The following is a 22,903-nucleotide window of genomic DNA, read 5'->3' as shown; positions in this document are numbered from 1 at the left end:
TGGGGGAAGGTCAAAAAATGATGAAAGTCATGATTTCTTAGAGGCAGTGGGGGATTTGCCGCTATTAGCCTGCATTCTGGGGCAACACAGTGTACTTCAGTGGCAAAGACATGAATAAGCAAATAAAAAGAAAGGCGGAAAGAAAGAAAGGCAGAAAGAAAGAGAAAAAGAAAGAAAGAAAATGAGGAAAAAAAAAGAAAGAATGGACATTAAAACAGCAAAACAAAACAAAAACACAACAAAAAAAACTCACGCCCCAAATTCGCTTGTAATAGCATCACTTTCTGTGACTCTGCCATAGCACCAATATTACATCCTGATTCCTTCCTTCCCCTCCCCTTTATTTTTTTTCCTGGGTACCAGGTGCACCAGAGGGATCCGATCAGTACAAGACAGCACTTTTTGTATAAACAATGCCACATTAAGAACTACAGGGCAGCCGTACCTGTAGTCAGGGATAGCACCAAATGTTGGCACATCTATCCGTGCAGCTAGACTGCTAGAAAGAAGCAGCTCCAGTGGAAAAGCACCTACTGTATGTGCAACGCTGGCGCAGATTTTTTTTTTTTCTATCAGTCTAACCTTCTGTGTTGATACATGAATGCTGGTACCCACTTAGAGGGATGCCAGATGATCAGTGCAGAATGAAGGTCCCAGGAGAAAGGCTCACGTGGTTTTCTCTGCCCCGTGACGTCACTAGCAGATGGCATGGGTACCAGCTCTGGCAGTTGGCATCAATGTCACTTTTTAGAGATCAATGAGATAGTGCAGATATACACAGATCTAGGCTCCAGGAGACGATGCGACACTCAGACTGAAAAGATTTGGAAGGCAAAAAATGAAAACTGATTGTTGAATGAAATAAAAAGCTAAGGTAATGCAAATAAAGATATATTTCAGTTGGTGTTGGGTGTGCATGCAAGTGTTTAAAGATACAGTATCATTGTCTTGTATTTTATGTATGCTATTAACTGTCTGATAACTCCTGCTAACATTTTATTCTTCTGATGCAATTGCTTACTTTTGTTGGTGTTATGTAATGTTGCAAGTGTGTAGACAATACTGCTGGACTTAATCTTTTACTGGGGTTTTTGTTTAGTTTTATTCTATTTAAAAGTCCGTGCATTCGTTTTGTCTCTTGGAGGACAGTGTGTCCAAGCATTTACGGCTCCCAAACTGAAAACAAAAGCAGAAATAATCAGAAGGGGGGGAATTATTTCCCTGTCTCAGCTTGGGTTGCGAGCACACGTGCACGACTGCAGCCAGAGCCCAGAGCCCGCTGCTGTCAGCCAGGGGCTGGGGAGACGCCTGAGCCTCACTGAACATAAACACTGCTACAGCGTGCAGGGAAATATTTCCCTCTCTAATTGGCGGGGCAGGAGGAAAAAAAACAAAAAGACTGAATTAAAAAAGAAAAGAAAATGAGCAGATAAGTTCATTCAAGGTAAATGCAAAATAAGATTTAGAATTTTTGCTGGGAAAAAGAAAAAAAAAAGGTAGGGAGATTTTATTTCCTAACTCTAACCTGAATACGTTCAGGGTTTGATCCTTCCTGATTTTTGTCTTGTAGTGAAATATGCAATGTGCAATTTTCATAGAAATTATTAGAAATAAAAAATACTTTTTTTTTTAATGTTACTAGCTGAGAAATTTGGGGGGAGTTCCATTAATATTTTTTTTTTTACCCGGTCTAACTTGCGAGAGTTTAATATCTTGATTCAGAAAGAGGGAAATGTGGAGGGACAAAAACTCGGAAATCTAAGTCAAAAAGTGATCCTGAGACATTTAGTGTAATAAAGATATGGTACTTCTCAGTTTTAGGACTGCACTCACTCTATTTTTTTTTTTTCACCCAGGGGAATTTGTAGTAATGAAATTTATGTGTTGCTTTATCATGTTTTGCATTTCTTTGAGTTCCATGGTGGTGAGGGTTTAAAGGGCTTGTTTAAAAATAAGACAAATGAGCAGGGAGCTAATCATACGTTTTAAATATTGGTGTACTCTATAATAACTGTAGGAGACATGGCTTTTTAGTTGTGAGATACTGAGCTTTTCAAGTGATTTTAAAATTCTGGACAGCACTTGATTTTTAATAAGCAAGCATTTGCAATTGATACGTTACAAGAAAAAAGCATAGATTGTTCATTTATACACACGCACTCCTGTATGTACAGAGCACATACAGACAAATGCAAGGTGCATGAGAACGGGTGTGTAATTCGGCAAATTTTGTAAATGGAAATATTTAAATATTGTGCTGGCCCTCTTTCAGGTAACTTAAGATTATAGAACCATGCTAACACTACCGTTTGATGAGTCTGTTGTAATGCCAGAATCCCAGATGTGCAGAAAGTTTTCCAGAGAAAGCGATGACCAAAAGCAAATAAAGAACCCGGAAAGCTTTTCGAAGCAGATCATACTCCGAGGGAAGAATATTAAAAGGTCTCCTGGAGAAGACACAGAGAAAGAGGAGGAAGAGGAAGAGAGGGAGGAGGAGGATGAAAACGGCTTGCCCAGGAGAAGAGGCCTTCGGAAAAAAAAGACGAGCAAGATCAGGATGGAAAGGATCAAATTCAGGCGACAAGAAGCCAACGCGCGTGAGAGGAACCGGATGCACGGCCTTAACGACGCTCTGGACAATTTAAGGAAAGTGGTCCCTTGCTATTCTAAAACACAAAAACTGTCAAAAATCGAAACGTTGAGACTAGCCAAGAACTACATTTGGGCTCTTTCCGAAATTCTGCGAATTGGCAAGAGACCTGACCTGCTCACCTTTGTCCAGAACTTGTGCAAGGGTCTGTCCCAGCCAACGACAAACTTGGTGGCGGGATGCCTGCAGCTGAACGCCCGAAGCTTCCTGATGGGCCAGGCAGGTGAAGGTGCCCACCATGCCCGCTCGCCTTACTCTACTTTCTACCCCCCCTACCACAGCCCTGAGCTTGGCACCCCCCCAGGGCACGGGACTCTCGACAACTCCAAGTCCATGAAACCCTACAACTACTGCAGTGCGTATGAGTCCTTCTATGAGAGTACTTCCCCCGAGTGTGCCAGCCCACAGTTTGAAGGTCCCTTAAGTCCTCCCCCAATTAACTATAATGGGATATTTTCCCTGAAGCAAGAAGAAAGCTTGGACTATGGCAAAAATTACAATTACGGCATGCATTACTGTGCAGTGCCACCCAGGGGTCCCCTTGGGCAGAGCTCGATGTTCAGGTTGCCTACAGAGAGCCACTTCCCTTACGACTTACATCTGCGCAGCCAGTCTCTCACCATGCAAGATGAATTAAATGCAGTTTTTCATAATTAATGAGGAAAATGAAAATAAACAGTGGTCATTCACCTCCCCATCTAATTAAGAGCAAGCAGATGCTTGGGCACTGCGTAATTGGCACAACTCTATTTAACGTGTTTACTAGTTTCTAAAGTGTGTTTCAACTATTGTGGGGATTTTCTATGTATTAATAAATCCCTTTTCCAATAAGCATTTTTCCTTTTTTTGTTGGTTTTTTTTTGTTTGTTTGTTTGTTTTTTTTTTTTGGTCTGTAAACACTGTGAAATTATGTTTCTTCCCAGAGCTTATTTCCTCCTTCCTTTTTTTCTTACCCCCCTACTTGCTTGATTTGTTGAGCAGTGTGTCTGAACAGCACCGCCGAAATAAAAGCATACACACTGTGTAAAGTCAGTGTCTATTTTGATTGTACAGTAATTATACAAATGCATGTTATTGAAATCAGATGAATAAAAATGATGTATTTATAATTGGTAGAAATTATATATTATGTATTTGAAGGGTTTAAAAATATTCAGAACTTTAAAGAAATTCTCAGAACTGAGATGGGCTTGCAATATGCAGAGGTGAGAGAGCAGCAATATTGAAAGCTATGCAAAAAACACATACAAAAAAAAAAAAACAAAACAGATTTTCTGGTGGTTGTTTTTGGGTAAGATAACAAAAAAAAGCAATGACTGTCACTGAAATTATTCAACCTGGCCTTTAGAGTGTTGTTGGCAGGGGCCACATGCTAATATTTTAGAAGATGTTGTTGAAATTTTGCCTCAGTTATTTTGACCATATATAATCAGCACTTTTTTGTATTATTCTGACTTCAGATGTAAAGGTTTGTTATAACAATGTATAACTGTGGTTTCTCACTACGTATTTTAAATGCAATTAAACATAGATGTTTCCACTTTTAAAATACATCTATTAGCTGTGATGCTGTATTTTGCCTGATACTTATTATTTCACAGTATACAGTTGCCTTTGGTCTTGTCTATATAGCTTTCTGCCCTGCTCCCCTATCATGCTTGAGCCTGGAGATGGAAATCATGATTTATCAAGGCAAGCTTCGCTCGACTTTACATCAGCCACACAGCAAACCAGACCCAAAACAGCACAGCTGTATGCTGTGTGTTAAATGAAACACAGATTAGGGGAAGAAGGTAACTTTATAGCTCAACGAAACACAGATTCTCCATTTCATATGGGCAGGGCTCTGAGTGCACACGCAGGTCACAGGCTGCCCTGAACACAGCCAAATTCAACCTTTGTTAACAAAGAGCAAAAAGTACCAAAATGCTACACTGTGACAGAGTAGGGAATCCCTCTTTAAAAATACTTGGAAAGTGTAAGTTCCACTTTCAAGTTAGAGACCCTGGGTTGCATCACAGCTGGGACCTCAACATGTTTGCATCACAAGAACCTCAGACCCTCATTCGAGAGACAGCTTGACAAAGAGGGGACGTTATAACTTGTCTAATTTCACATGTGTCTTGTCACACATTGCTTCTCCTTTAGGACGACAGCCATCTGGAGTCTCTCTCTTCTCAAGAGACCAGACCCAAAGTTCCAACACTTGGATCGTGGTCTGAATGTGCTCATGCAGGAGAAACACTGGACATGCAGTTTTGCTCAGCCATCATCTTTTCTAGATATAAATGTCAAGCCCCAAACAGGCCTTCTGGAAGCACAGTTTTGAGCTGTGGTTCATGAGATTGGCTCAGGATTATCCCATCATTTAGTGTCAGGGCTGGGAAGAACTAAGCAGCAGTTCTTTATCTGGTGACGGGTATGAGTGTTGGGTCAAAAATATCCCTGGTCTTTTTGCACTGAATAGGCGAGAGGCTTGGGGAAAGAGAGTAGGGTAAAACATGGGGGAGGAGGGGGATATGTCCTCCTGCCAAACAGCAGGCTGCATCTCAAAGCCCTACTACAGCAGGCCATAACTTTGGCACCTTAGGGCTGTGGTGCTGGGCTGGAGCATAGTGCATCCACATGGGCAGCAGGCAAAGCGAGGAGGCAGCTGTAAAGTTTTGCACTGAGGGAAGGAGATGCATGTCAGGATGCATTTAGCAGGCAACCAAGGGGGGTGCAAGCACGTTGAGCTCCGCAATGTGGGGGTCTCCAGCTCCGTGGCCCTATATTAACTTCAGAACTCATGGGCCACTTCCAGTTTTCCCTGATGGCAGCAGAACCAAGAGGAAGGGGGAGGAAAAATACCCCCTCCCTGCCAGTCTGGATCTTCCTCGCTCAGTCCATGACAGATGGGGAAGGAATTCACAGCCAGATTCCCCCTCTGGTAGCTCAAGGCAGGCACCACACTTGCTCAGGGCATTGCAAATTGAAAAGCCAGTCCAGAATAAATAATGGAGCAAGTCATAGAAAAATATTGAGTTTGCATTTAAAAAAAAAAAAAAAAAAAAAAGACATTCCCTGTCTGAGAGGGTATGGATTATTTAGAGATACCAAGATAGGGAATTCCCTGGAAGGCAGGTTCTCTCACATACCATCCCTGTCACAAACACAACAGATATTTCTGTGTGCCTTAGCTGGCTCAGTGCAGAATATAAGGGCTCTAAAGAAATTTATAAAAGCCTTTGAAGTTGCCTTGTTTTAAAGACCAAATTCAAGCATGAAGAAAGCCAAGAGTGCTTTAAACCTACAGGAATAAAAGCCAGTGGGTTTCTTTACCCTGCCTGCACATTATAGGGTTTCATTCATACAGTAAAACAAAGCTGTTCATTTCTGCCTGCCTTGTTCTTCTCTTAACTACCTTCCCCTCTTTGAAGACAGGGATATGTAAAACAGTGACTGCTCCAGAAAAATTCGGTCAGAAGTTTCTATTCATCCTCGTCCCTTAGTGTGGAATGAAACCTTCTGACAAATGTTAAGGTGGGAAGCTCAAATCTGACAGAAAAAAAAAGCCATTTCTTTCGTGATTTTGTTACACATTTATATGCCATATATTTTCTCCCCGAGTGACATTTGGGTTAGATTTTTAAAAAACATTATATGTTGTTATGATATCAGAAATATATTATTTACTAATGGTCGTACTGGTTCAGATTAAACATCCATAAAAAGACATCCTAAGTCTGAGCAGAGTGAAAAAAATATATATACATATACTTCTTTCACTAATAAAAACACCAGAAAAAAAATACTGCTCCAGGACTTCAGGCATCTCTGTCAAAGACAGAGATGGGAGGCACAGCAGCATACCTTGGGGTTTGTACCCTTTCCTCTGTAGCACTGGGCTAATCAGAAATCCCAGGCTAGGGTAGTGCCAGGCTGTACCTCTGGACTAATTCTTCAAATATTGTAGGAGTTAAATTCAACCAGCTGCTCCAGCTCTGTATCCCTACAAGACCCAGCACAGCGCCAAGCAGAGAGGGAAGGACAACATCATTTTGCCAGACCTTGGATGAGATTTTAAAATCTCCTCTGCCTTACAGTAGGAACACACTCATTTTAGGACACATCCTGGCTGTGCTCCCTTTGGGATCATCTGTGTTCTTTCACTTCATAGCTATTTGCACAGAGATTTTTAAAATGCATGGATACAAAAGTGGTGGCAGGTTTTTCTAGCAACTCCCTCTCCTATTTTTACCCCTACTTCCCTCTTTTCTTCTCCCCTTTGCCTGTAGGGCTCTCAAATGGCAGCAAATTAAGTGAAATGCCATCAATAAAGATGAATGAAATCCCGGTGAACCACATGGCAGAATCTTTTCTTGCAGAAGCAAATAACACTTGCCTAAATTAAAAGGAGCTGTGTGGTTTTGTTTCTCAGATTGTGAATCGAGCCAAACTCAAGCCTATAGTTATAATTTCCAATCCATAGTCAAGGTCAAGCAGGTTTATTCAAGATACCAAAATCCTGCAGCTTTTTTTAGGTACGTGTAGCAGTGATGGTAATGCTTTGGGCTGAATTGTCAGGAAGGCAATTCTCCTTATACGATTTCAAACTTCCAAAAAAGAAATACATAAAAATAACAAACAAAAAGCAAACCAACCCCAAACCAACAAAGAAACAACAGCAAATCCCCTATAAACCTGGCCGTGGGTCTGACCCAGAGCTGAACCGCGGCAGCAGGTTGTGATTTTGCTCTGGAGAGAAACAGATCAGTGTGGCGAACAGCTGGCACCACGCCACAAGAGAATCTCAAGGGCAGACCTGTCGTGCCTCGCTGATACAAATCTAACTGCCATACGTGGGGCTGCCACGCAGAATCGTGCTCCCAAGCCCTCTCCCCTGCACCATGCGAGCTGAGCAAGCTGCCCCACTCAATTCTTTCATGCTATGCCAAGAGGATAGCCTATTTTTCTGCAGAGCCTTCCCTCTTGCCCCAGAGGATGTGCAAGAATGAGCGAGCAAAAGGGAAAGGAAAGCCAGATTCATAAAGAGGAGAGATATGTATTATCATTTTTTTTTAATGCATGAGAGGTGGATTAAAAAAATGACCTGCAACTTGCTTTGCACTGGCATCAGTTCCAAAGATTCTGAGCTGTAAAGAGGTTTTCTCTCCCTTCTCCCCAGAATGTTCTTTTCTCTTGGCTGCTTTCCTTTGTCACTGGCTCCTCGGGATTTCACATTTATCTCTGTGCTATTTGCACTATTTAATTCTAGGACACCACGTATGTATGCGCCATATGGAAACAAGGCATATTCTAGCTTTAGCTGAAATATTGAACTAGTCAAGAAGGATAATAATATATATCTGTATATTCGGAACAGAAAAGCAGCCTTTATGGTCTGTTTTCCCAGCATATTCAGCATAGACCTCCCACCTCCACTAGTGAACATTGTCCTAGTTCTGATGTTCTGGGTCTTTTACTTCATTTCTGTGGGATGTTAGTAATCAGGCTATTTTATTCTTTTCTGGATTGAAATTGATTAGTATCTAAAGTAAGACTTTTCAAACTGATGAAATTTCTTGGTCTAAATGAATACCTGCACATAAAAGGTTATAAATCCTAGGATTCCTGGATAATTCTGTTTGCGAAATGAAAATGATGATCACCAACTGAATTGGAGGCCCTCATACAGCTAGGAGATCCAAGCTAAATCAGATTTTAGTATGAATTCTATACTTATGAAAGACGGAACTAGAGTACTCAGTCTGCTCTTGTGGTTTGGAGTTTGGTATCTACTGAACTTCTTTGGAACATGGGAAGATAAACGTATCTTTAGCCACTGTGTTATTTATTTACATCCACAAAAGCAACTGCATAACACTTAGATGCAACTGAAATGGCATTTCTGTTGGGCAGACAGCTTGCAGACAAAGAAGCTGTGGCAGAATCTTCTTCAGAATGCAGGGGGAAGCCTGCATGAATGCAAGTGCCCTATTTGCCCTTTGAACTAGAAGTTCATGTAGGAAAGAAAAACATTGTTTGGACTCTGAGGACAGCAGAAGTGAGCCTCTGAATTTATTATTTGGTTGACATTCCATCCCTAAATTCTGAGGGATAGCTCATACCAGTCACATGCAAAGCACTTATTCTCTGGATTAAGAAGGCTATTCTTGTGCTTGGTATTTTTGTCTTCATAATGGACATCACTTCAGAAAAGTAAATGTATTCCTCACAGTAGATATAGTAGGCATTTTAGATCAGTTCACAGCCATCAGTACATCAGAGACATACCTGCACACACCAGAAAGCAGTTTCCGCTTCATCAGAGTCTCAACAGAAAGTGAAGAAAACACTTCACTGAATGCATGTAACAGGACAAATTTGGGTGCCAAAAAGAGCATGACAGTGAATAAATAGCAAATCAATATGCCTAGCCACCACTCCCCAGGAGTTCAACTACACAGACTTTCAATCCGTAGATCCAAACTCCCAACTGTACAAACTTCATATTCCCTCCACTCTTGAATTTCATATATCCTTCCTCTTTCTAGACACTAAGTTTTTCTCCTTCAACAACAACATGCTGAAACTCAGCTAAAATAATTACCCTGCCCCCACATCTCATTTCACATTTTCTTTTTGAGAGGCTTAAAACAGCTGAACCCAGAAATACGAATGATAAATATTGTAGCCACAGTAGCACAGCCACAGCATAAAAAGTGACAAAGAATGCAAATAAACGCTAACAGGAGGATGCCCAGATATTTCCCAGTGAACAGAGTAAATTAAGGCAGAATGCACCATGGCACTTGGTGTAGGTACTTGGCTTCCTAGAAGAGAGTAAAGCAACTTTGTGGTCACAGCAAATTCTCAGAACTACTTTCTAAGAGACAGGCATATCAAATATGAGCTGGGACGCCTTGGTGCTCTGCCTGGATGGCAAGTGTGTTCCAGCCACAGCTCTATTTTGAACAATGTTGTTGCTTTACACAGCAGGTCATCTACCCTACAACAGTTTCTTCAGCCTTCATGCTGGATTAACAGGCACTTTGCAACAGCTGAGCCTGCAAAAGATGCCCTAGAGGAGATGTGTCGCTGCACAATACATCCACATCTTACTCAATCACGGGTTCCCCATACCCTCAGGTACTCATGCAGATGTCAGTGCATTCTGTAAGATGGTGACTCCACCATGAGTAATGGCTTCTACCACAGGCACAGCCTTATGTAAAAGCTCTTCAGTGGTTCAATTAGGCTGTGCCTAGTGGCCTCTATGACAGACTGACAATACAAGTTGCCTGAGCACAGCACCTTACTTACAGTGTGGTCATACTCCCTAAATTCTCTTTCCTATCACTGTAACAGGATTTGTTCTCCCTTCAAATTCAGCACTGTTCTGGGCAAAAAAAAAATTGCTCTAGCCAGACTGTAATTAGTATATTTAGGATTTTATTAGTGGGCCAAGGCATAAGAGAAGATATTTTGTTCAGAACCACAGATATTTCTGGCAATCCTAGATGTCAAACATGCACACACCCATCATCCTTTAATTCCTACAAGCACCTCTGAGATGCCTGGGAATCAATTTCTTTTCCAAAAAGAACCAGATACTGGCAAGCAAAGAGTGCACACAAGGGGAATTAATCCAAGATCCATTTTGTACTTGTCCCTTCTCTTCTATAGTCCGATACCTGTGAAAGTGACAACATACAATATGGTGCACATCACATTTTCTTAGTTTACCCATTTTTCCTGTGATTTAACCAATACCCACATTATGTATAGGTAATCTTGTCTGCAGATTGATCAATTGCTATGTGATATTTTACCTTGAAGTGCCTAGAGAATTATTAAATAAATTTGGTCTTCAGATGATAATCTAGCATTAATATTTTTACAAATATAAAAATCCTCAGATTTGTTCCTAAATGTATTTAAATCTTACTAGTGAACATGATGCTGGTTATTAAAAAGTAATTCTGGAGAAATTAGCTTTCAGCTACAAAATTAATATAATTCATTTATTACTTGCAGCAACAAATCAAAATGCTGTTAACACTGCTGCATGCAATTTAATATGCACAGTAAGTTTCCATATGGCTTTAATTTTAGGATCCCTGGTCACTACAGACACTCATTTGCAGAATAGTCTGTGGGCAATGAAGTCAGCTAGTGCTTAGGGATGAAAAAAGGCTGTTCTACATGGTTTCAAAGCCACCCATGTCCAAAACCATTAGAAAGGTTTGACATTCCCATATCCTACCTATGACAGAGAAATGTCTACATACATTCATGGATATAATCAGTGTTTGAAAATGTGTGGTCCAAATTTAGTCTGCCTTTACTAAATCAGCCTCCTGATGAAAACAGAGTTTTGAAAAATCACGGACCATCTTTTAGAAGAGGTTCAAAAACCTTATCTGCACCAAATCACTGCAACTGGGTGACAAAATATCAGCATTGACTACAGAGGCTAAAAACAGCCAATACAGCCTAAATTTTGATAGTGACATCTCTACTGTTAGTGACGTCTTGAAATAGAGAGTTGTGTGTACACTGTGATTAGTTTGAAGGCAAACTAGAGGAAGGCAGTACATTGTACATACATTGCATTTTGAGTTTTCCTGTTGGAGAACCTCATCAAGTCTGAAGGAATCTTGTCATATCTTTCTTAACTTCCTCTATCAGCAAGATCACACCAACCTCTAGCAGCACCATGTTCTTCGTTGCCTAACAAAGTCTGCTGAAGAATGATTGCAGTGGATACATGCATCCACATTCAAGTCTAATTGCAGAATTTCCTGACTGAGAGCAGAAGTAGTAAACTGTGCTCTTTTCAAATAACAAGGCTACAAACACCAGGATCCCATGCCACAGCTCTAGCCGCTAGTCTGCAAGCCCACTCAGTTCACTGCAACACTCGTTCTGTTCTTCCCTCCTCTCCAAAAAACTCAATCTGATGAAGCCTTCTTCATAACCAAAGCAAGATATTTCCAAGCAAAAAAAAAAAAAAAAAAAAAAAAACCAAATCAATTGCTTTGTTGGCAGCATTCTGACCAGTTCTGCTAATAATGGTATTGGAGATTCCAAATGTCTTTTTCCTGTTACTTCAGACAGGCTATTGGCACTTGCTGCAGTATAGTGGTCAGCATCGGGTCAAGACTGATTAAAGCCACAATCATAGGCACAAAATTATCTGTTTTTCCTTAACAGCTCTTGTGACTGAACCCTTGCCACTTGTTTGATAAGTCAGCAGCTGGCTTGGTACAGCTCTGATCATCTGTTCTTGGGCCCTGTTTATAGCTGGGAATCACACCAAGGAAAACTCCTTGCTCAGAACAAGAGGGCATAAAGCTGGTCTGAAAATGAGCTTTTCACATCATGAGCCCTCTATATATCAAGTAACAGCCTTCAACTACCAAAACTACCTAACACTGGCATAAATACCATCCATTTCTAGGAGGCCAAATTCATCAAATATACACTGGTCCCAAAATAATTAGAAAGGGGAATTTAACAACTCCTATTTATCAGAAAGACCACTGAGGCATCATTTAGCATTGGTTCTTCAGAGTGGTTGATGTAAACACAGCCCCTTACCTGGAAAACACCTTTGTCAGATCTCTCCTGGGTGGCAAAAGCATCAGCACGTCACTGCAGCCCAGCTAACCACAGATGGGAAAAACATCAGAGATCAAAGCACTACCAGTGCTGAAGCCCTGATTCGGAAGAGGCTCAGTGAAACAAGTCTCTGATCTAACCTCTTCTAGGAGTTCAGGTTGGTTTTGTTTTTTTTTTAACTAATTTCTAATTGATGCTTTTGGGACAACCTCAGGCTAAATTACTGTGAAAGAAAGGAGACAGATGGAGGAAAGAACAATGGAAGCAGGCAGCCTGTTATAACTTAAGTCTCACTCTATCTAGCACTTCTGACATCAACAAAGGTATGTCCGTGAGAAGGGCATCATGAAGGAAAGCAAGCTTACAGAAATACTTCATCAAGTTTACACAATGATTTTCTGAGACGTGGGGAGGAAGCTGCCTTCTTTATTTTAGTCCTGTCAACTGTTAGCACAGAGCCTCTCTGGTGTGTTATGTTCTCGTGAGTTGGCAGACCTGTTGGGAATATAATGAGGTTTGTGCACGCTCCTCCTGGTGTGATGTTTAAAAACTTCATTTCTAACAACTTATTCCTCAGATGCTCTCCTGATTTTCTTCAGGCATAAGGACCAGTTGACTATGCAAATGAAAGAAGAGAATATAGGAAATGAGTTAGACACAAAGGGAGTTGCTGGCAAATGCCACTGCTTCCTCGGGGCATAATGGTAAGAGACAGCTGCTACTGCCAGCCCAGAAGCAGTAGCTGAGGGGGTTAGCACAGCTCTGCTGAAATCTTTAGTCTGATGAATAACTAGGCAGAGGCTGCCTCTGATTATGAGGCAGGACCCTCAAACCACAATCTTTGACTCTTGCTCCGTGTTCCACATTATCAGCTATTGTGTATGAACACAGGAGCAGTAACAGATGATTTTTGCAACGACCTGCAAGTTTTTTTGTCTGAAAGGCCTTTTGTAACAAGAAAAGACAGACAGGAAATTGATTACAAGTACACAAGAGCCACTACCCTTTGTAACTCTTGATGATCTTATTGCAACAAAAATATAAAGACGGCCACTTTTGCAGCAAGATATTCATTTTCTAGATCAAATATTTTGAAACACGAGCCACCTTCATGACACTAGCATAAATCATTCCACAAATATTTAATCACTGTACATGAAACCATAGTTTTATTTTTAATTTTCATTACAGTGTGATTCCCTCAAGTAATTATCACAGCAATCATATCTCTGATGCATGTATTTTGTCGTTCTGCCCAATAAATGGTAGCAAAGAACTGTAACTGATATGCATACATAAATATTTTAAGACTTCGTGCTTCTTAAATTGTTTGGAAATACTTATGGTAGCAAGTAAACACTGATATTTTCCTTTTGCCTCTAAAAGAATCTGTCATTTGGAGAACTGGCACAATTTTAAGAGTGCCACTTTATGGAGAAAAAAATCCACACTAATGTTTATTAGCAGTATTAAAGGAAATGCTTGGTGTTTTTCAGCTCTGAGCAGAATGGCTGTCAGGAGTGCCACATGTTATGATCACCACAGAAAGATAAAATAAAATTCCTTCCACAGGGGAACATCTTCATTTCAAACAAGGGGGAGGTTTGCCTCTCAACAGTAAATGATTAAAAAAGATAAAAATAAAAAAATATATAAAAAAGAGGCAGTATTAGGTGCTAACTGTAGACTTTTCCTGGGAAAGGTAGGAGTACATGATGGTTTTCAAAACACTCAAAAAATGAATAATTGATAAACCAAAAATGAAAAGAAAGCAAGCACTTTTCCTGATTCTTCAGCTCTTCCCTTAGCATTTATCAGGAATTGTGATACATCTCTATTGAGATTGTGTGTGTTCACCAACAGAAGGCTAGGTACCTGTGGCAAAATGCTGCCCTCATTTATACCAACAAAAACCCTTAGAGCACATTGGATTTGCTCAGGTACTAATGAGGACAAGAAGGAAAGCTTCATACTAATTTCAGGCCAAGTTCAATATACTCCACTCTTCTACCCAGCAGTGAATAGAAACACCCTGCTCTTAAAGCATTCTTTTATTTTTCTCTTCCTGCCTTCCCTTCCTCCCCTCCCTCCTACTCCAAAGCACTCCGCAGTTGTGAGTTGGCAGCATTGCTGCTGCTATATATGTGATAAATCCAAGATGAAGGGATTGCCCAAAGAAGTCATGAAGAGAGCAGAAGCCTGATGACCTATCTCCCGAACTGAGCTGAACCCAGATTCTTCAAATCACATTTCAGACATGACTGAGTTACCTTGGCTTAATGGTTGCCATACATCAGCTGAGCCTCAGCAAAAATAGTTTAAATTAGTGCTTGCTAGCCTATATTTGCATCAGCTCAGCTGCTGCACAGAAACTCATTAGGCTATGGTAACTTGCTCAAGTGCCTAAGACCTCAATCTGATGCCTTACCCAGTGGCCCAGATATCTGTCCAAATCATGCTCCCTGCCTCCATGCCAATAAGCATTCTGAACCCATCTTTCACAAGAATGTGCTCAAGAAAATAAGCTCAGTGCTTTTTTCCACTGAGATGCTTTAGAGGAAGATTTGTTCTGAGAAGAACATAGCCCTCAACTATTCATTTCCTTTCTCCCTGACCTAGAGCTGGACAGAGCTCACTGCTGTGCAAATGTATTTAACTGATGAATCTAGGACTATCTCCACATCCTTCAATTCCAAGTGTCTCTATCCTACTCTCTTCCCTTCTTAAGCATCTCTTCATCTATTGTCTACCAGAAATGTAACATGGGAAACTTGAGCTGGGGCAGTGTGAAGCACTCATCCTGTGCCTTGAGCCATATATATCCCTCTTTCTGGAAAGGGGGATCTTCCTCACTCTTGCTTTCTTCCTTAATGACTCTTTTGGAGTGTTATAAATGTGATTTAACTGCATTAAGTTTTGGGATTCAAAGTTGCGTTAAAATATTATGCAAAATTAGGATATATTCTATTGTTTTGCATGGATTTCTTGTTATTTTGCAACCTGTAATATCTACCAAGAGAAATAAAGATATAAAGATAATTAAATTATATTAAAAGCAGATCAGATATTCCTGATTCAGAGTAGCTCACTTCCTCAAGTTTTCTATGTCACTAGCTTAAGCTTTGGGACAGCAGTTATCTCACTGTTATGTTGTTAGATACATAAAATGAGACTGAACCAAGAAATCTGGGGCTTCTATAAAGTTCTCATTATAAGATTTGCAGTTTTACACATGCACAAAAAATCAATTTATTATATAGTCACAAAGTAATATTTTGGAATAAACATAGGCAGTTACATTCTGAGGCCAAAAACTTATCAGGGCAGCTCAAGAAACAGAACAAAGGTCTCTATTCTGACAATTATCATATTTATCTGTTGAAATTACTATGATTTCAACTTTGTGATGAAGGGTAAAAGCATTAATTACTGCTGCGTTACCTCTGAAAAATACAGTGATGCTTTCCCCAGAGCTGTGACTTCTCAGTTCACTAGCAACCCAAGTCAGGCTTAGCTCTAGGAGTACCTCTCAGTGTTCATGCTATGCCAGCACAGCAAAATGCAATTTCCTGGCTGATGGAAGAAGTAGAAGAGGATTGCTGCAGTTATTATCACCTGGTTAGGCTGAGGTCTTGATGTCCACTCAGCCCAACAACAGGATTGTAATGTAGCCATTGCCATTCCTCACCTGTTCTTTCAGCTCTGTGAGATGTCTCATTCTTCCTGTTCGTAAGATGGTATTATGGATTTAAGGGTCAATCTCTCCTTGAGGACATCATTTAACCTTTCTGTTATCCTATACAAGAGTCAGGATGATGCCACCGAAGATTTAAAACTGGGCAGTGATGGTCAGGGAAGGGCTGGCCTCAGGCTGACTTGATACAGGCCTTCCTGGTGGTAATTTGTCCAGACCAATGGAATGTTTTAAAGCTGGGTATACACAGCAAAACCTCAGGGAAAAGACAATGCCAATTTTGTTCTTTTCCACCTACATAAGAGAATCCATACTTTAGCTCAATCTGTGGCATCAATACATTGATGGAGGAAGTGAGACATGAATCCATTTCAGAGAGGGGGAAAACAGTGTCTGTACCTGCATGCTCACATCTAGATTCCATGCCAGGAGCAGAAAAGAAAGCAAATGATGTGGAATGCATTTTTAATAATAAAAAAAAGCAAACAGGGAAAACTCCCCAGAAGGAGGATGAGTAGAATAGCTCAGAACACTGAAAAAAAACCTGCTGGAGACAAAACAGAATGCATCCTATTGCATTTTCCCAGAGCCAGGAAGAAAGTAACTAGTTCATAAATTCCATCAGGAGCTTGGGGATTTTTGATGTAATGAGTTTTACAGTTTCAGAGGAGACTGCTTTGCTAATAATTATGTAACAGTAATTAAATCTGAAAAAGGCTGTACTCTAACTATGTTGATTTATTGCAGCTCCAACAAAGTACTCCTAGAGTGTGCTTTGGAGCGTGCACCTCCTCCCTCCAGTTTTCTTTAAATTCTCACAGAGCACTGGGTCACAGATGGTCTGAGATACGATATTTTCCCTATTAAATTCCTAATAATCTTTTTCCGAGGCTGAGTCATGGAAGCCTGGGGATTTCTCATTTTAATTAGAAGGTTTAAGGAGCTAACTCTGTTTGAAATTTCCTCCTAGGAGATATGGGTGCAGGTGATCCCATTCAAAAGAATGACACAATATCAAGGCCAACATCTCATTTCCATATTAGATTACAGCTAGTTTGGCATAACTCCTGATCTGGATGCTGATGATGTGCTGCCTGAGCAGCAAACTTTTACCATTTGAAAACAGGATTATTTTAGGATTATGTCTGAAGACATTTTAGGCTCTAGTTGGATGTTTCCTACCCTACCACAATGCTCCACCACCCTGTGTAGAAACCATTTAGAAATGTGAATTATTTATTTGTCTGATTGAAGCAATATGTCTATATTGCTTAATAAACAGTGCTGTTAAGGATTCTCATGCAAAGAGATTTAACATATTGTCCAAAGGGCTGATCCTCATGATATTTAAGATATCAGTGTTTATCAGTTGGTTTTCATCTGCAAATTTATAAGCTATATAAGCAGCACATTCACCCAGCAAAACATTTCATGCATGGCTTTAGTACTTGCAGTACCTGAAAAGCAACATTCTATCTCTGCCATCCAGAGGAGGTTATTCTTAGGCACTCATAGCTGAGTTTGGTCGTTTGTAAGAATGCCTGTTGTTTAAGAGTTAGTCTGGTGTACTATTCACATGTCCCTTGATAGCCTATTGTGGAAAAAAAAACCTGCTTCTTAGAAGACAGCTGTTGAAATTTCATCAGCCTAGAACTACACAGCCAATTCCTGTGCTTTAGGAAAATAACGAGCATCTCTTATTCTTCCAGCATGCCACGCAGTTGTCAAGAAGTCAGGTAAGAGAACGTTTGCCATTTATATCGCCAGGTAGCTTACTGGTTTTCAAGATGCATAAGTGACTGTAGTTTGGGAAAATGCAAATTTTCACCCAGTCTAAAAACATGCTAAAAACATTTCACTGCAAGTAGTTCTACAGTATACAGCCTTAGTTGAGAATGGAAGAAATAACGTTTTATATTAAATCCTGCTAGTTATGCCATCTCCATGGATGGTCTCGAGCATCAAGTTTCAACTTGGTTATGCGTTTTCAAGCACTTTGTATGTAATTATTCAGGAAGTCGTCATAGACTGCTTAAAAGACTCAGTATCTATATAAAAATCAATCAGCATGTATGTATGCAATTTTTATTTTCTTTGTTCCCAAAATACTCTAAAGATTCGGGACTGGTTTTAGTGGAAGGTACTTACTCTGTGTACCACACAAGCCAAAAGGCAAGGATTTGGGCTTTAACCTGTTTTCCAAAGACCAAATACATCCTTACTATCCCATCAGAGCATGCAAATGTCTCACAAATATTGCTACTTTCAGCAAAGCGTTGTATCACTTGAGAGAGGAAGAAGCCATGCTAGCAGTAAGTAAGAAAAGCCAATCCTTGCCTGGGATGTAGAAAGAAGAATTTGTCCCAGCCCCAGATTGCACAACATTTTTTATACTGAACAAACACACTGTACAACAATAAGCTAACACAAACTACAAAAGCAGACATTCTCCTGAATGCCCAAGGGTCTTGGTGATGTTGTGAGAGTTGCCTGGGCTCAGCCTTATGCTTCCTTAACCTTCTGGTGAGACCCAGAAGAAGGTGGCTGAAGATACCTGCCTCATCAAAGCCCTCATTTAGGAGCAGGTTCACCTCTGCTTGTAATACCCCTCCTTGTAATAAAAAGGAACGCACAATCCTTGCTGAAGCTTTGTGGAAAATTCAAATGATAATTTCCTTGAAAAATGATGCAGAGAAAAGCACTGCTTTTCATGCCCCATTCACAGACTGGTTGAGACACTATTAAGTCAAGGGTGAAGGGTCAGCTGAAGGCATGGGGAGCAGCAGCTTTCCCTGAAGCCCCCAGACTTCCATCTCTGTTCTCCCTCCTGAAGGTCCAGGTTAGGAAAACAGGAGGAAAGGTAGACACAAAACACTTTGTAAAAACAAAGAGTTAAAGTGGCAGATGAAGTCAGGTTCTGTAATGAGTTGAAGGGAAAATGTCTTTGAGTTCTGATTAATGACCAGGGACACCTAGAGCTTCTTTCCCTGTCTCAGCAGTACATGACTGGTGCAGCAGGGTAATGTCTAATAACTAATCTTTGACACTAGAATTAAGTCATTTTGCAAGAAAGCAGGTCATTAGAAGCTAAATTGAATTATAAGTAATACTGTCTCTATGGAGAATTGTAAATTAATTGGTTTTTAACAATAACATTTCTGTATTTTATTAAAGCAGTGTAAGAATTCAGCGAAGAAAAGAATGTAGCAGATAAACAGGGCAGGTGTTGATGATGCAAATGAAATAGATGACAGATGGTTAGTAGCACGATCACTCACTGTGTGCGTATAATGGATAGAGGTAATCAAATTCCTTTGTGAATTGGTGACTTTCTTTACATCAAGAACTTTAACTGTGGCATGCTTATACAGCTTCTCCTTAAAAATTAACTCTGCTACTTGTCATTACCTGAAGGTACAGGACATTCGTATTTGCATATTGTCACAAACAAAAGCCAGGCATTCAAACAAAGCCACACCCAGGGAACCAGCTATGTTTGCAAAGCGGCTGTGCCACTATGGAAAAGTCCCTGCCATGAAGAAATAGCACTGGTTACCCCCAGTGTAAAGCCTTCCCCTGGCCCCAAGAACAAACCAGCATGCTGAAGGTGAAACCACAATGTGGGCTCAGCCCCTAAAATTGCAGGTTGTGGGCCCACCTCAGAGGGAAAAGTCAAGTTACCACTATAGCAGATGGATGTGGAGCCCAGCTCAGACCATGACCAGTATACTGGTTTTGAGGGACACCACACAGCCAAGCCTGAAGATGTGACATAGGCTGCAAGAGAAAACAACCAGGCTTGGCTCTCAGTGCAGAGATATCACACCATTACATATCCACATACATTGCACACACACGTGCAAACACACAGAGGGAAAAAGCATAGAATGCTTAAGCCAGCACTTACTTTACAGAAAGCTGTCCCTGTTCTGAGCCAAAAAACTGAGCAAAAATAATCACTGAAGGACTGCAGACTTGGTATCAGGAGCCAACCTCTTAGCAGAGCAGTTTCCAAGGCAAGGATGGGTTGCTGATGGGGTAGATAGGAAATATTGCCCATGCTCTCTTAGAATCTAAAACAAAGCCATGCCTCTTTCTGGATGTAGCAGCAATGTTAGAAGAAGCCCTCTGCCCCTAATTTTTCTAGAGTGGCAAAACCTCTCCTCAACTCTTAAATTGCCAGGCAGCAGGCTTCATTCACCCTAAGACTAGAATAGTTTCAGGGCCACAGTATCAGCTGCTTGTATCCACTGCTAGCCTCAAGCTTGAGCCTAGACCAATGCAGATCACACACTGTGCTTATATAAAGGACTTTGCTACATGATAACATTTCTCCAAGCACTAAAAAAAAAAAATAAATAAATTACAGTAGATGCTTTGTTGTACATTGCACAATCAATAAGTATACAGAGGTATAAAATCAATCGGCATACAGAGAAGCTAAGTAAGATTATTGCAAAAGGAAGATAATAAGTGAAAAATACTCACCAATGTGGTAGGCTCACAACATTCTCCCCACAGAGTGATCTCTAGGAAAAAAGCCCTCCTCTGTGGCAGTCAGCACTTAAATGGGATCTAGGAAAGGTGCAGCCAGGCTCTTCCCCTTCCAGTAGCACAGGTGAAGGCAATTCACCTGTGCTCCCTTGGCTGACTCAGTGCTTGCCCCAGGTGGTCAATCAGAGGTTCAGGCCATGATTCAGCAGTTGCCCCCCTTATTATGGTTCATAATAAGTCGTACTGTGATAGATGCTAAATGTCAAGTATTCTAGCAAGGTTCTGTGGTGATATACAGATATACATAAAATCTAAAGAAAATTTATTTCAATTTATTTAGGGGAATTGAAATTCCTCTCTAAGCTAGATGACAAAACACGTTATTAAATACCTTTTGAAATTCATCAAGAACACTGTTTGGGTCAGAGTAATTTTTTTCCATGCAAACTACATCTATTTCCTATTAAAATGAAATTGTGTTACGTTGCCACATCATTAGAAAAGGGGAAATGTGTGTGAAGTCCAGAGATAGCCATATGCAACAAAAGACTGCAACTGCATACAAGACATCTTGATGTTTCATTTTAGTCATGCAGTATTTCTGTTTTATGATTCTTTAATATCATATAGCCATTATTTTGGTTTATTTATGTCTACACTTATGACTGACACCTGCAAATAATAGAACAAAGTTATCAGGGAATTTTATTATTTTTCCTATGGGAAAACTAAGTATTTGTAAGGAAAGAATGTGTTGATATTACTTATTTTGGGGAAGGCAAAATAGAGAACCTTCATGTTGTTAAAGAAATGAGGCATAAATTCTTCAATACCACAAGTACATGGAATAAAACAGAAGAATTTTCACTGAAGAGAAGGAAATACACTTTGAAAATATTTTATCTCTGCTTTTAAAGAGTATCTTCTTAAGTACGACATCCTTGCTGCTAGCATTGCTGCTCCTCGCCTGCCCAGCAGAGACAAAGCAGCAACAAATGAATTCGGTTATTTCTTTTTGGGAAGCAACAACGACAAGTAGTTACAAAACACACAGCAGTGTGCTAACTCTAAACTCTGCGTTGAATCTAAACTTGAATGAGAACTGTGGTAGGGGAAAACCTGACCCGTTGCATTTTCACAGCTGGTGGTGGTTAACAGGCAAAGCAAAATGTCTTGGGCTCTCAGAAAGCAGACTGAACTTCACAGAATCATAGAATGGTTTGGTTGGAAGGACCTTTAAGATCATCTGGTTCCAACCATTCTGCTGCAGGCAGGGACATCTCTCACTAGACCAGGTTGCTCACAGCCCCATCCAGCCTGGCCTTGAAAGCTTCCAAGGAAGAGGCATCCACAGCATCACTGGGCAACCTGCTCTAGTGTCTCACAACCCTCACAATAAAGAATTTCTTTCTAATACCTAGTCTAAATCTACCCTCTTCCAGTTTAAAACCATTTCCCCTTATCCTGTCACTACATGCCCTTATAAAAAGTTCCTCCCCAGCTCTTCTATAGGCCCGCTCCAGGCACGGGAAGGCATCATATCACTTAATTTCTTTACTGAACGCTTTGGATAAGTAAGTATTGAGATTTTCATTTATTTCTTTTCAAATCTCACAAAGTCAAGATGTTTTTCTTGCAGGAGTATTTCTTGCAGGAAAATATTTTAGTGTAAAGTACACTTGATACAGGAACTATCAAAACTGCACACCCAAAACATTCATCTACTATTTTTGAGTAAGTCTCAGAGCAGAGGAATACTTGAAAATAAATGAAATTAGATTCCATTCAGAGTTATTAACTGTCTTGTGCTTGTGTTTCCTCACAGGTTAATACAAAAGAAGCTACCAAAAGAGACATATACCATCTGTGACCCTGAAGGGTCGTGGGACAGTTGGAAAACAAACAAAAGTTGCAAAATATGTCCCCTCTGACAAGCCCAGGTCCAGATGCACACTCCAACCTAAGGCTGTAGCACATCAGAAGCCCAGGCAATAAAGCATATGTTAAAATAGCATTCTATCACCACTGATTTGACGAAACAGAAGACTGATCATTTCACAGAGACTTGAGAGAGACCTTAAGATCACTTCCCACCAGGTTGAAACTCTCCTGAAGAGCCTGCAGTTGCCTCCATGCTGCTCAAAACACGAGAAGCTCCATTAGGAGGCCACACAGTCAACTCTAATCATTCAAGGTTCACATTTCTGCTCTAGCACCTTAGCTCTCATTGACATTTGTGAAGGATTACTTGCATAGCAGGAAATAAAAACAAGAACAGTTATTGATTTTAGCTCCTTCCACTACCCCACCCTCTATGAGAGTCATTTTGAACAAGAGTTGCAGATTCTCACGAGCTGACAACGTGCTGCAGGAGAACTCAATCACTGATTTTATATATTTTAGTAACTACATCACAATATCTCAACAGTTCTTGCTTTTTTTTTTTTTTTTTTTTTTTT

At 40.4% G+C, this 22,903-nt stretch overlaps 1 protein-coding gene and 1 long non-coding RNA gene across 2 annotated transcripts; one reads left to right on the top strand and one right to left on the bottom strand.

Moving 5' to 3' along the window:
- Positions 1-765: 765 nt before the first annotated feature.
- On the bottom strand, positions 766-20,476 carry LOC122189683. The gene is made up of 3 exons (XR_006181929.1): positions 20,439-20,476; positions 19,858-19,980; positions 766-814 (listed from the first exon to the last, which is right to left on the bottom strand). It is a non-coding gene; the product is annotated as an uncharacterized LOC122189683 (long non-coding RNA).
- Positions 2,294-3,307, top strand: NEUROD6 (neuronal differentiation 6). The gene has a single exon (XM_042889031.1). It carries the CDS (start codon positions 2,294-2,296, stop codon positions 3,305-3,307), a length of 1,014 nt encoding a protein of 337 aa, XP_042744965.1.
- Positions 20,477-22,903: the final 2,427 nt, after the last annotated feature.

Source organism: Lagopus leucura, unplaced genomic scaffold (assembly GCF_019238085.1).
Source record: "Lagopus leucura isolate 7727_CA_CO unplaced genomic scaffold, USGS_WTPT01 Super-Scaffold_100157, whole genome shotgun sequence".
In the NCBI taxonomy this organism is placed as follows: domain Eukaryota; kingdom Metazoa; phylum Chordata; class Aves; order Galliformes; family Phasianidae; genus Lagopus; species Lagopus leucura.
Note: the sequence above shows the minus strand (reverse complement) of the source record. Positions and strands in the feature narration are given on the sequence as shown.

What these genes read in the sequence shown, in the direction of transcription:
- NEUROD6 (XM_042889031.1), top strand. Translation starts at nt 2,294, where the DNA reads ATGCTAACACTACCGTTTGATGAGTCTGTTGTAATGCCAGAATCCCAG.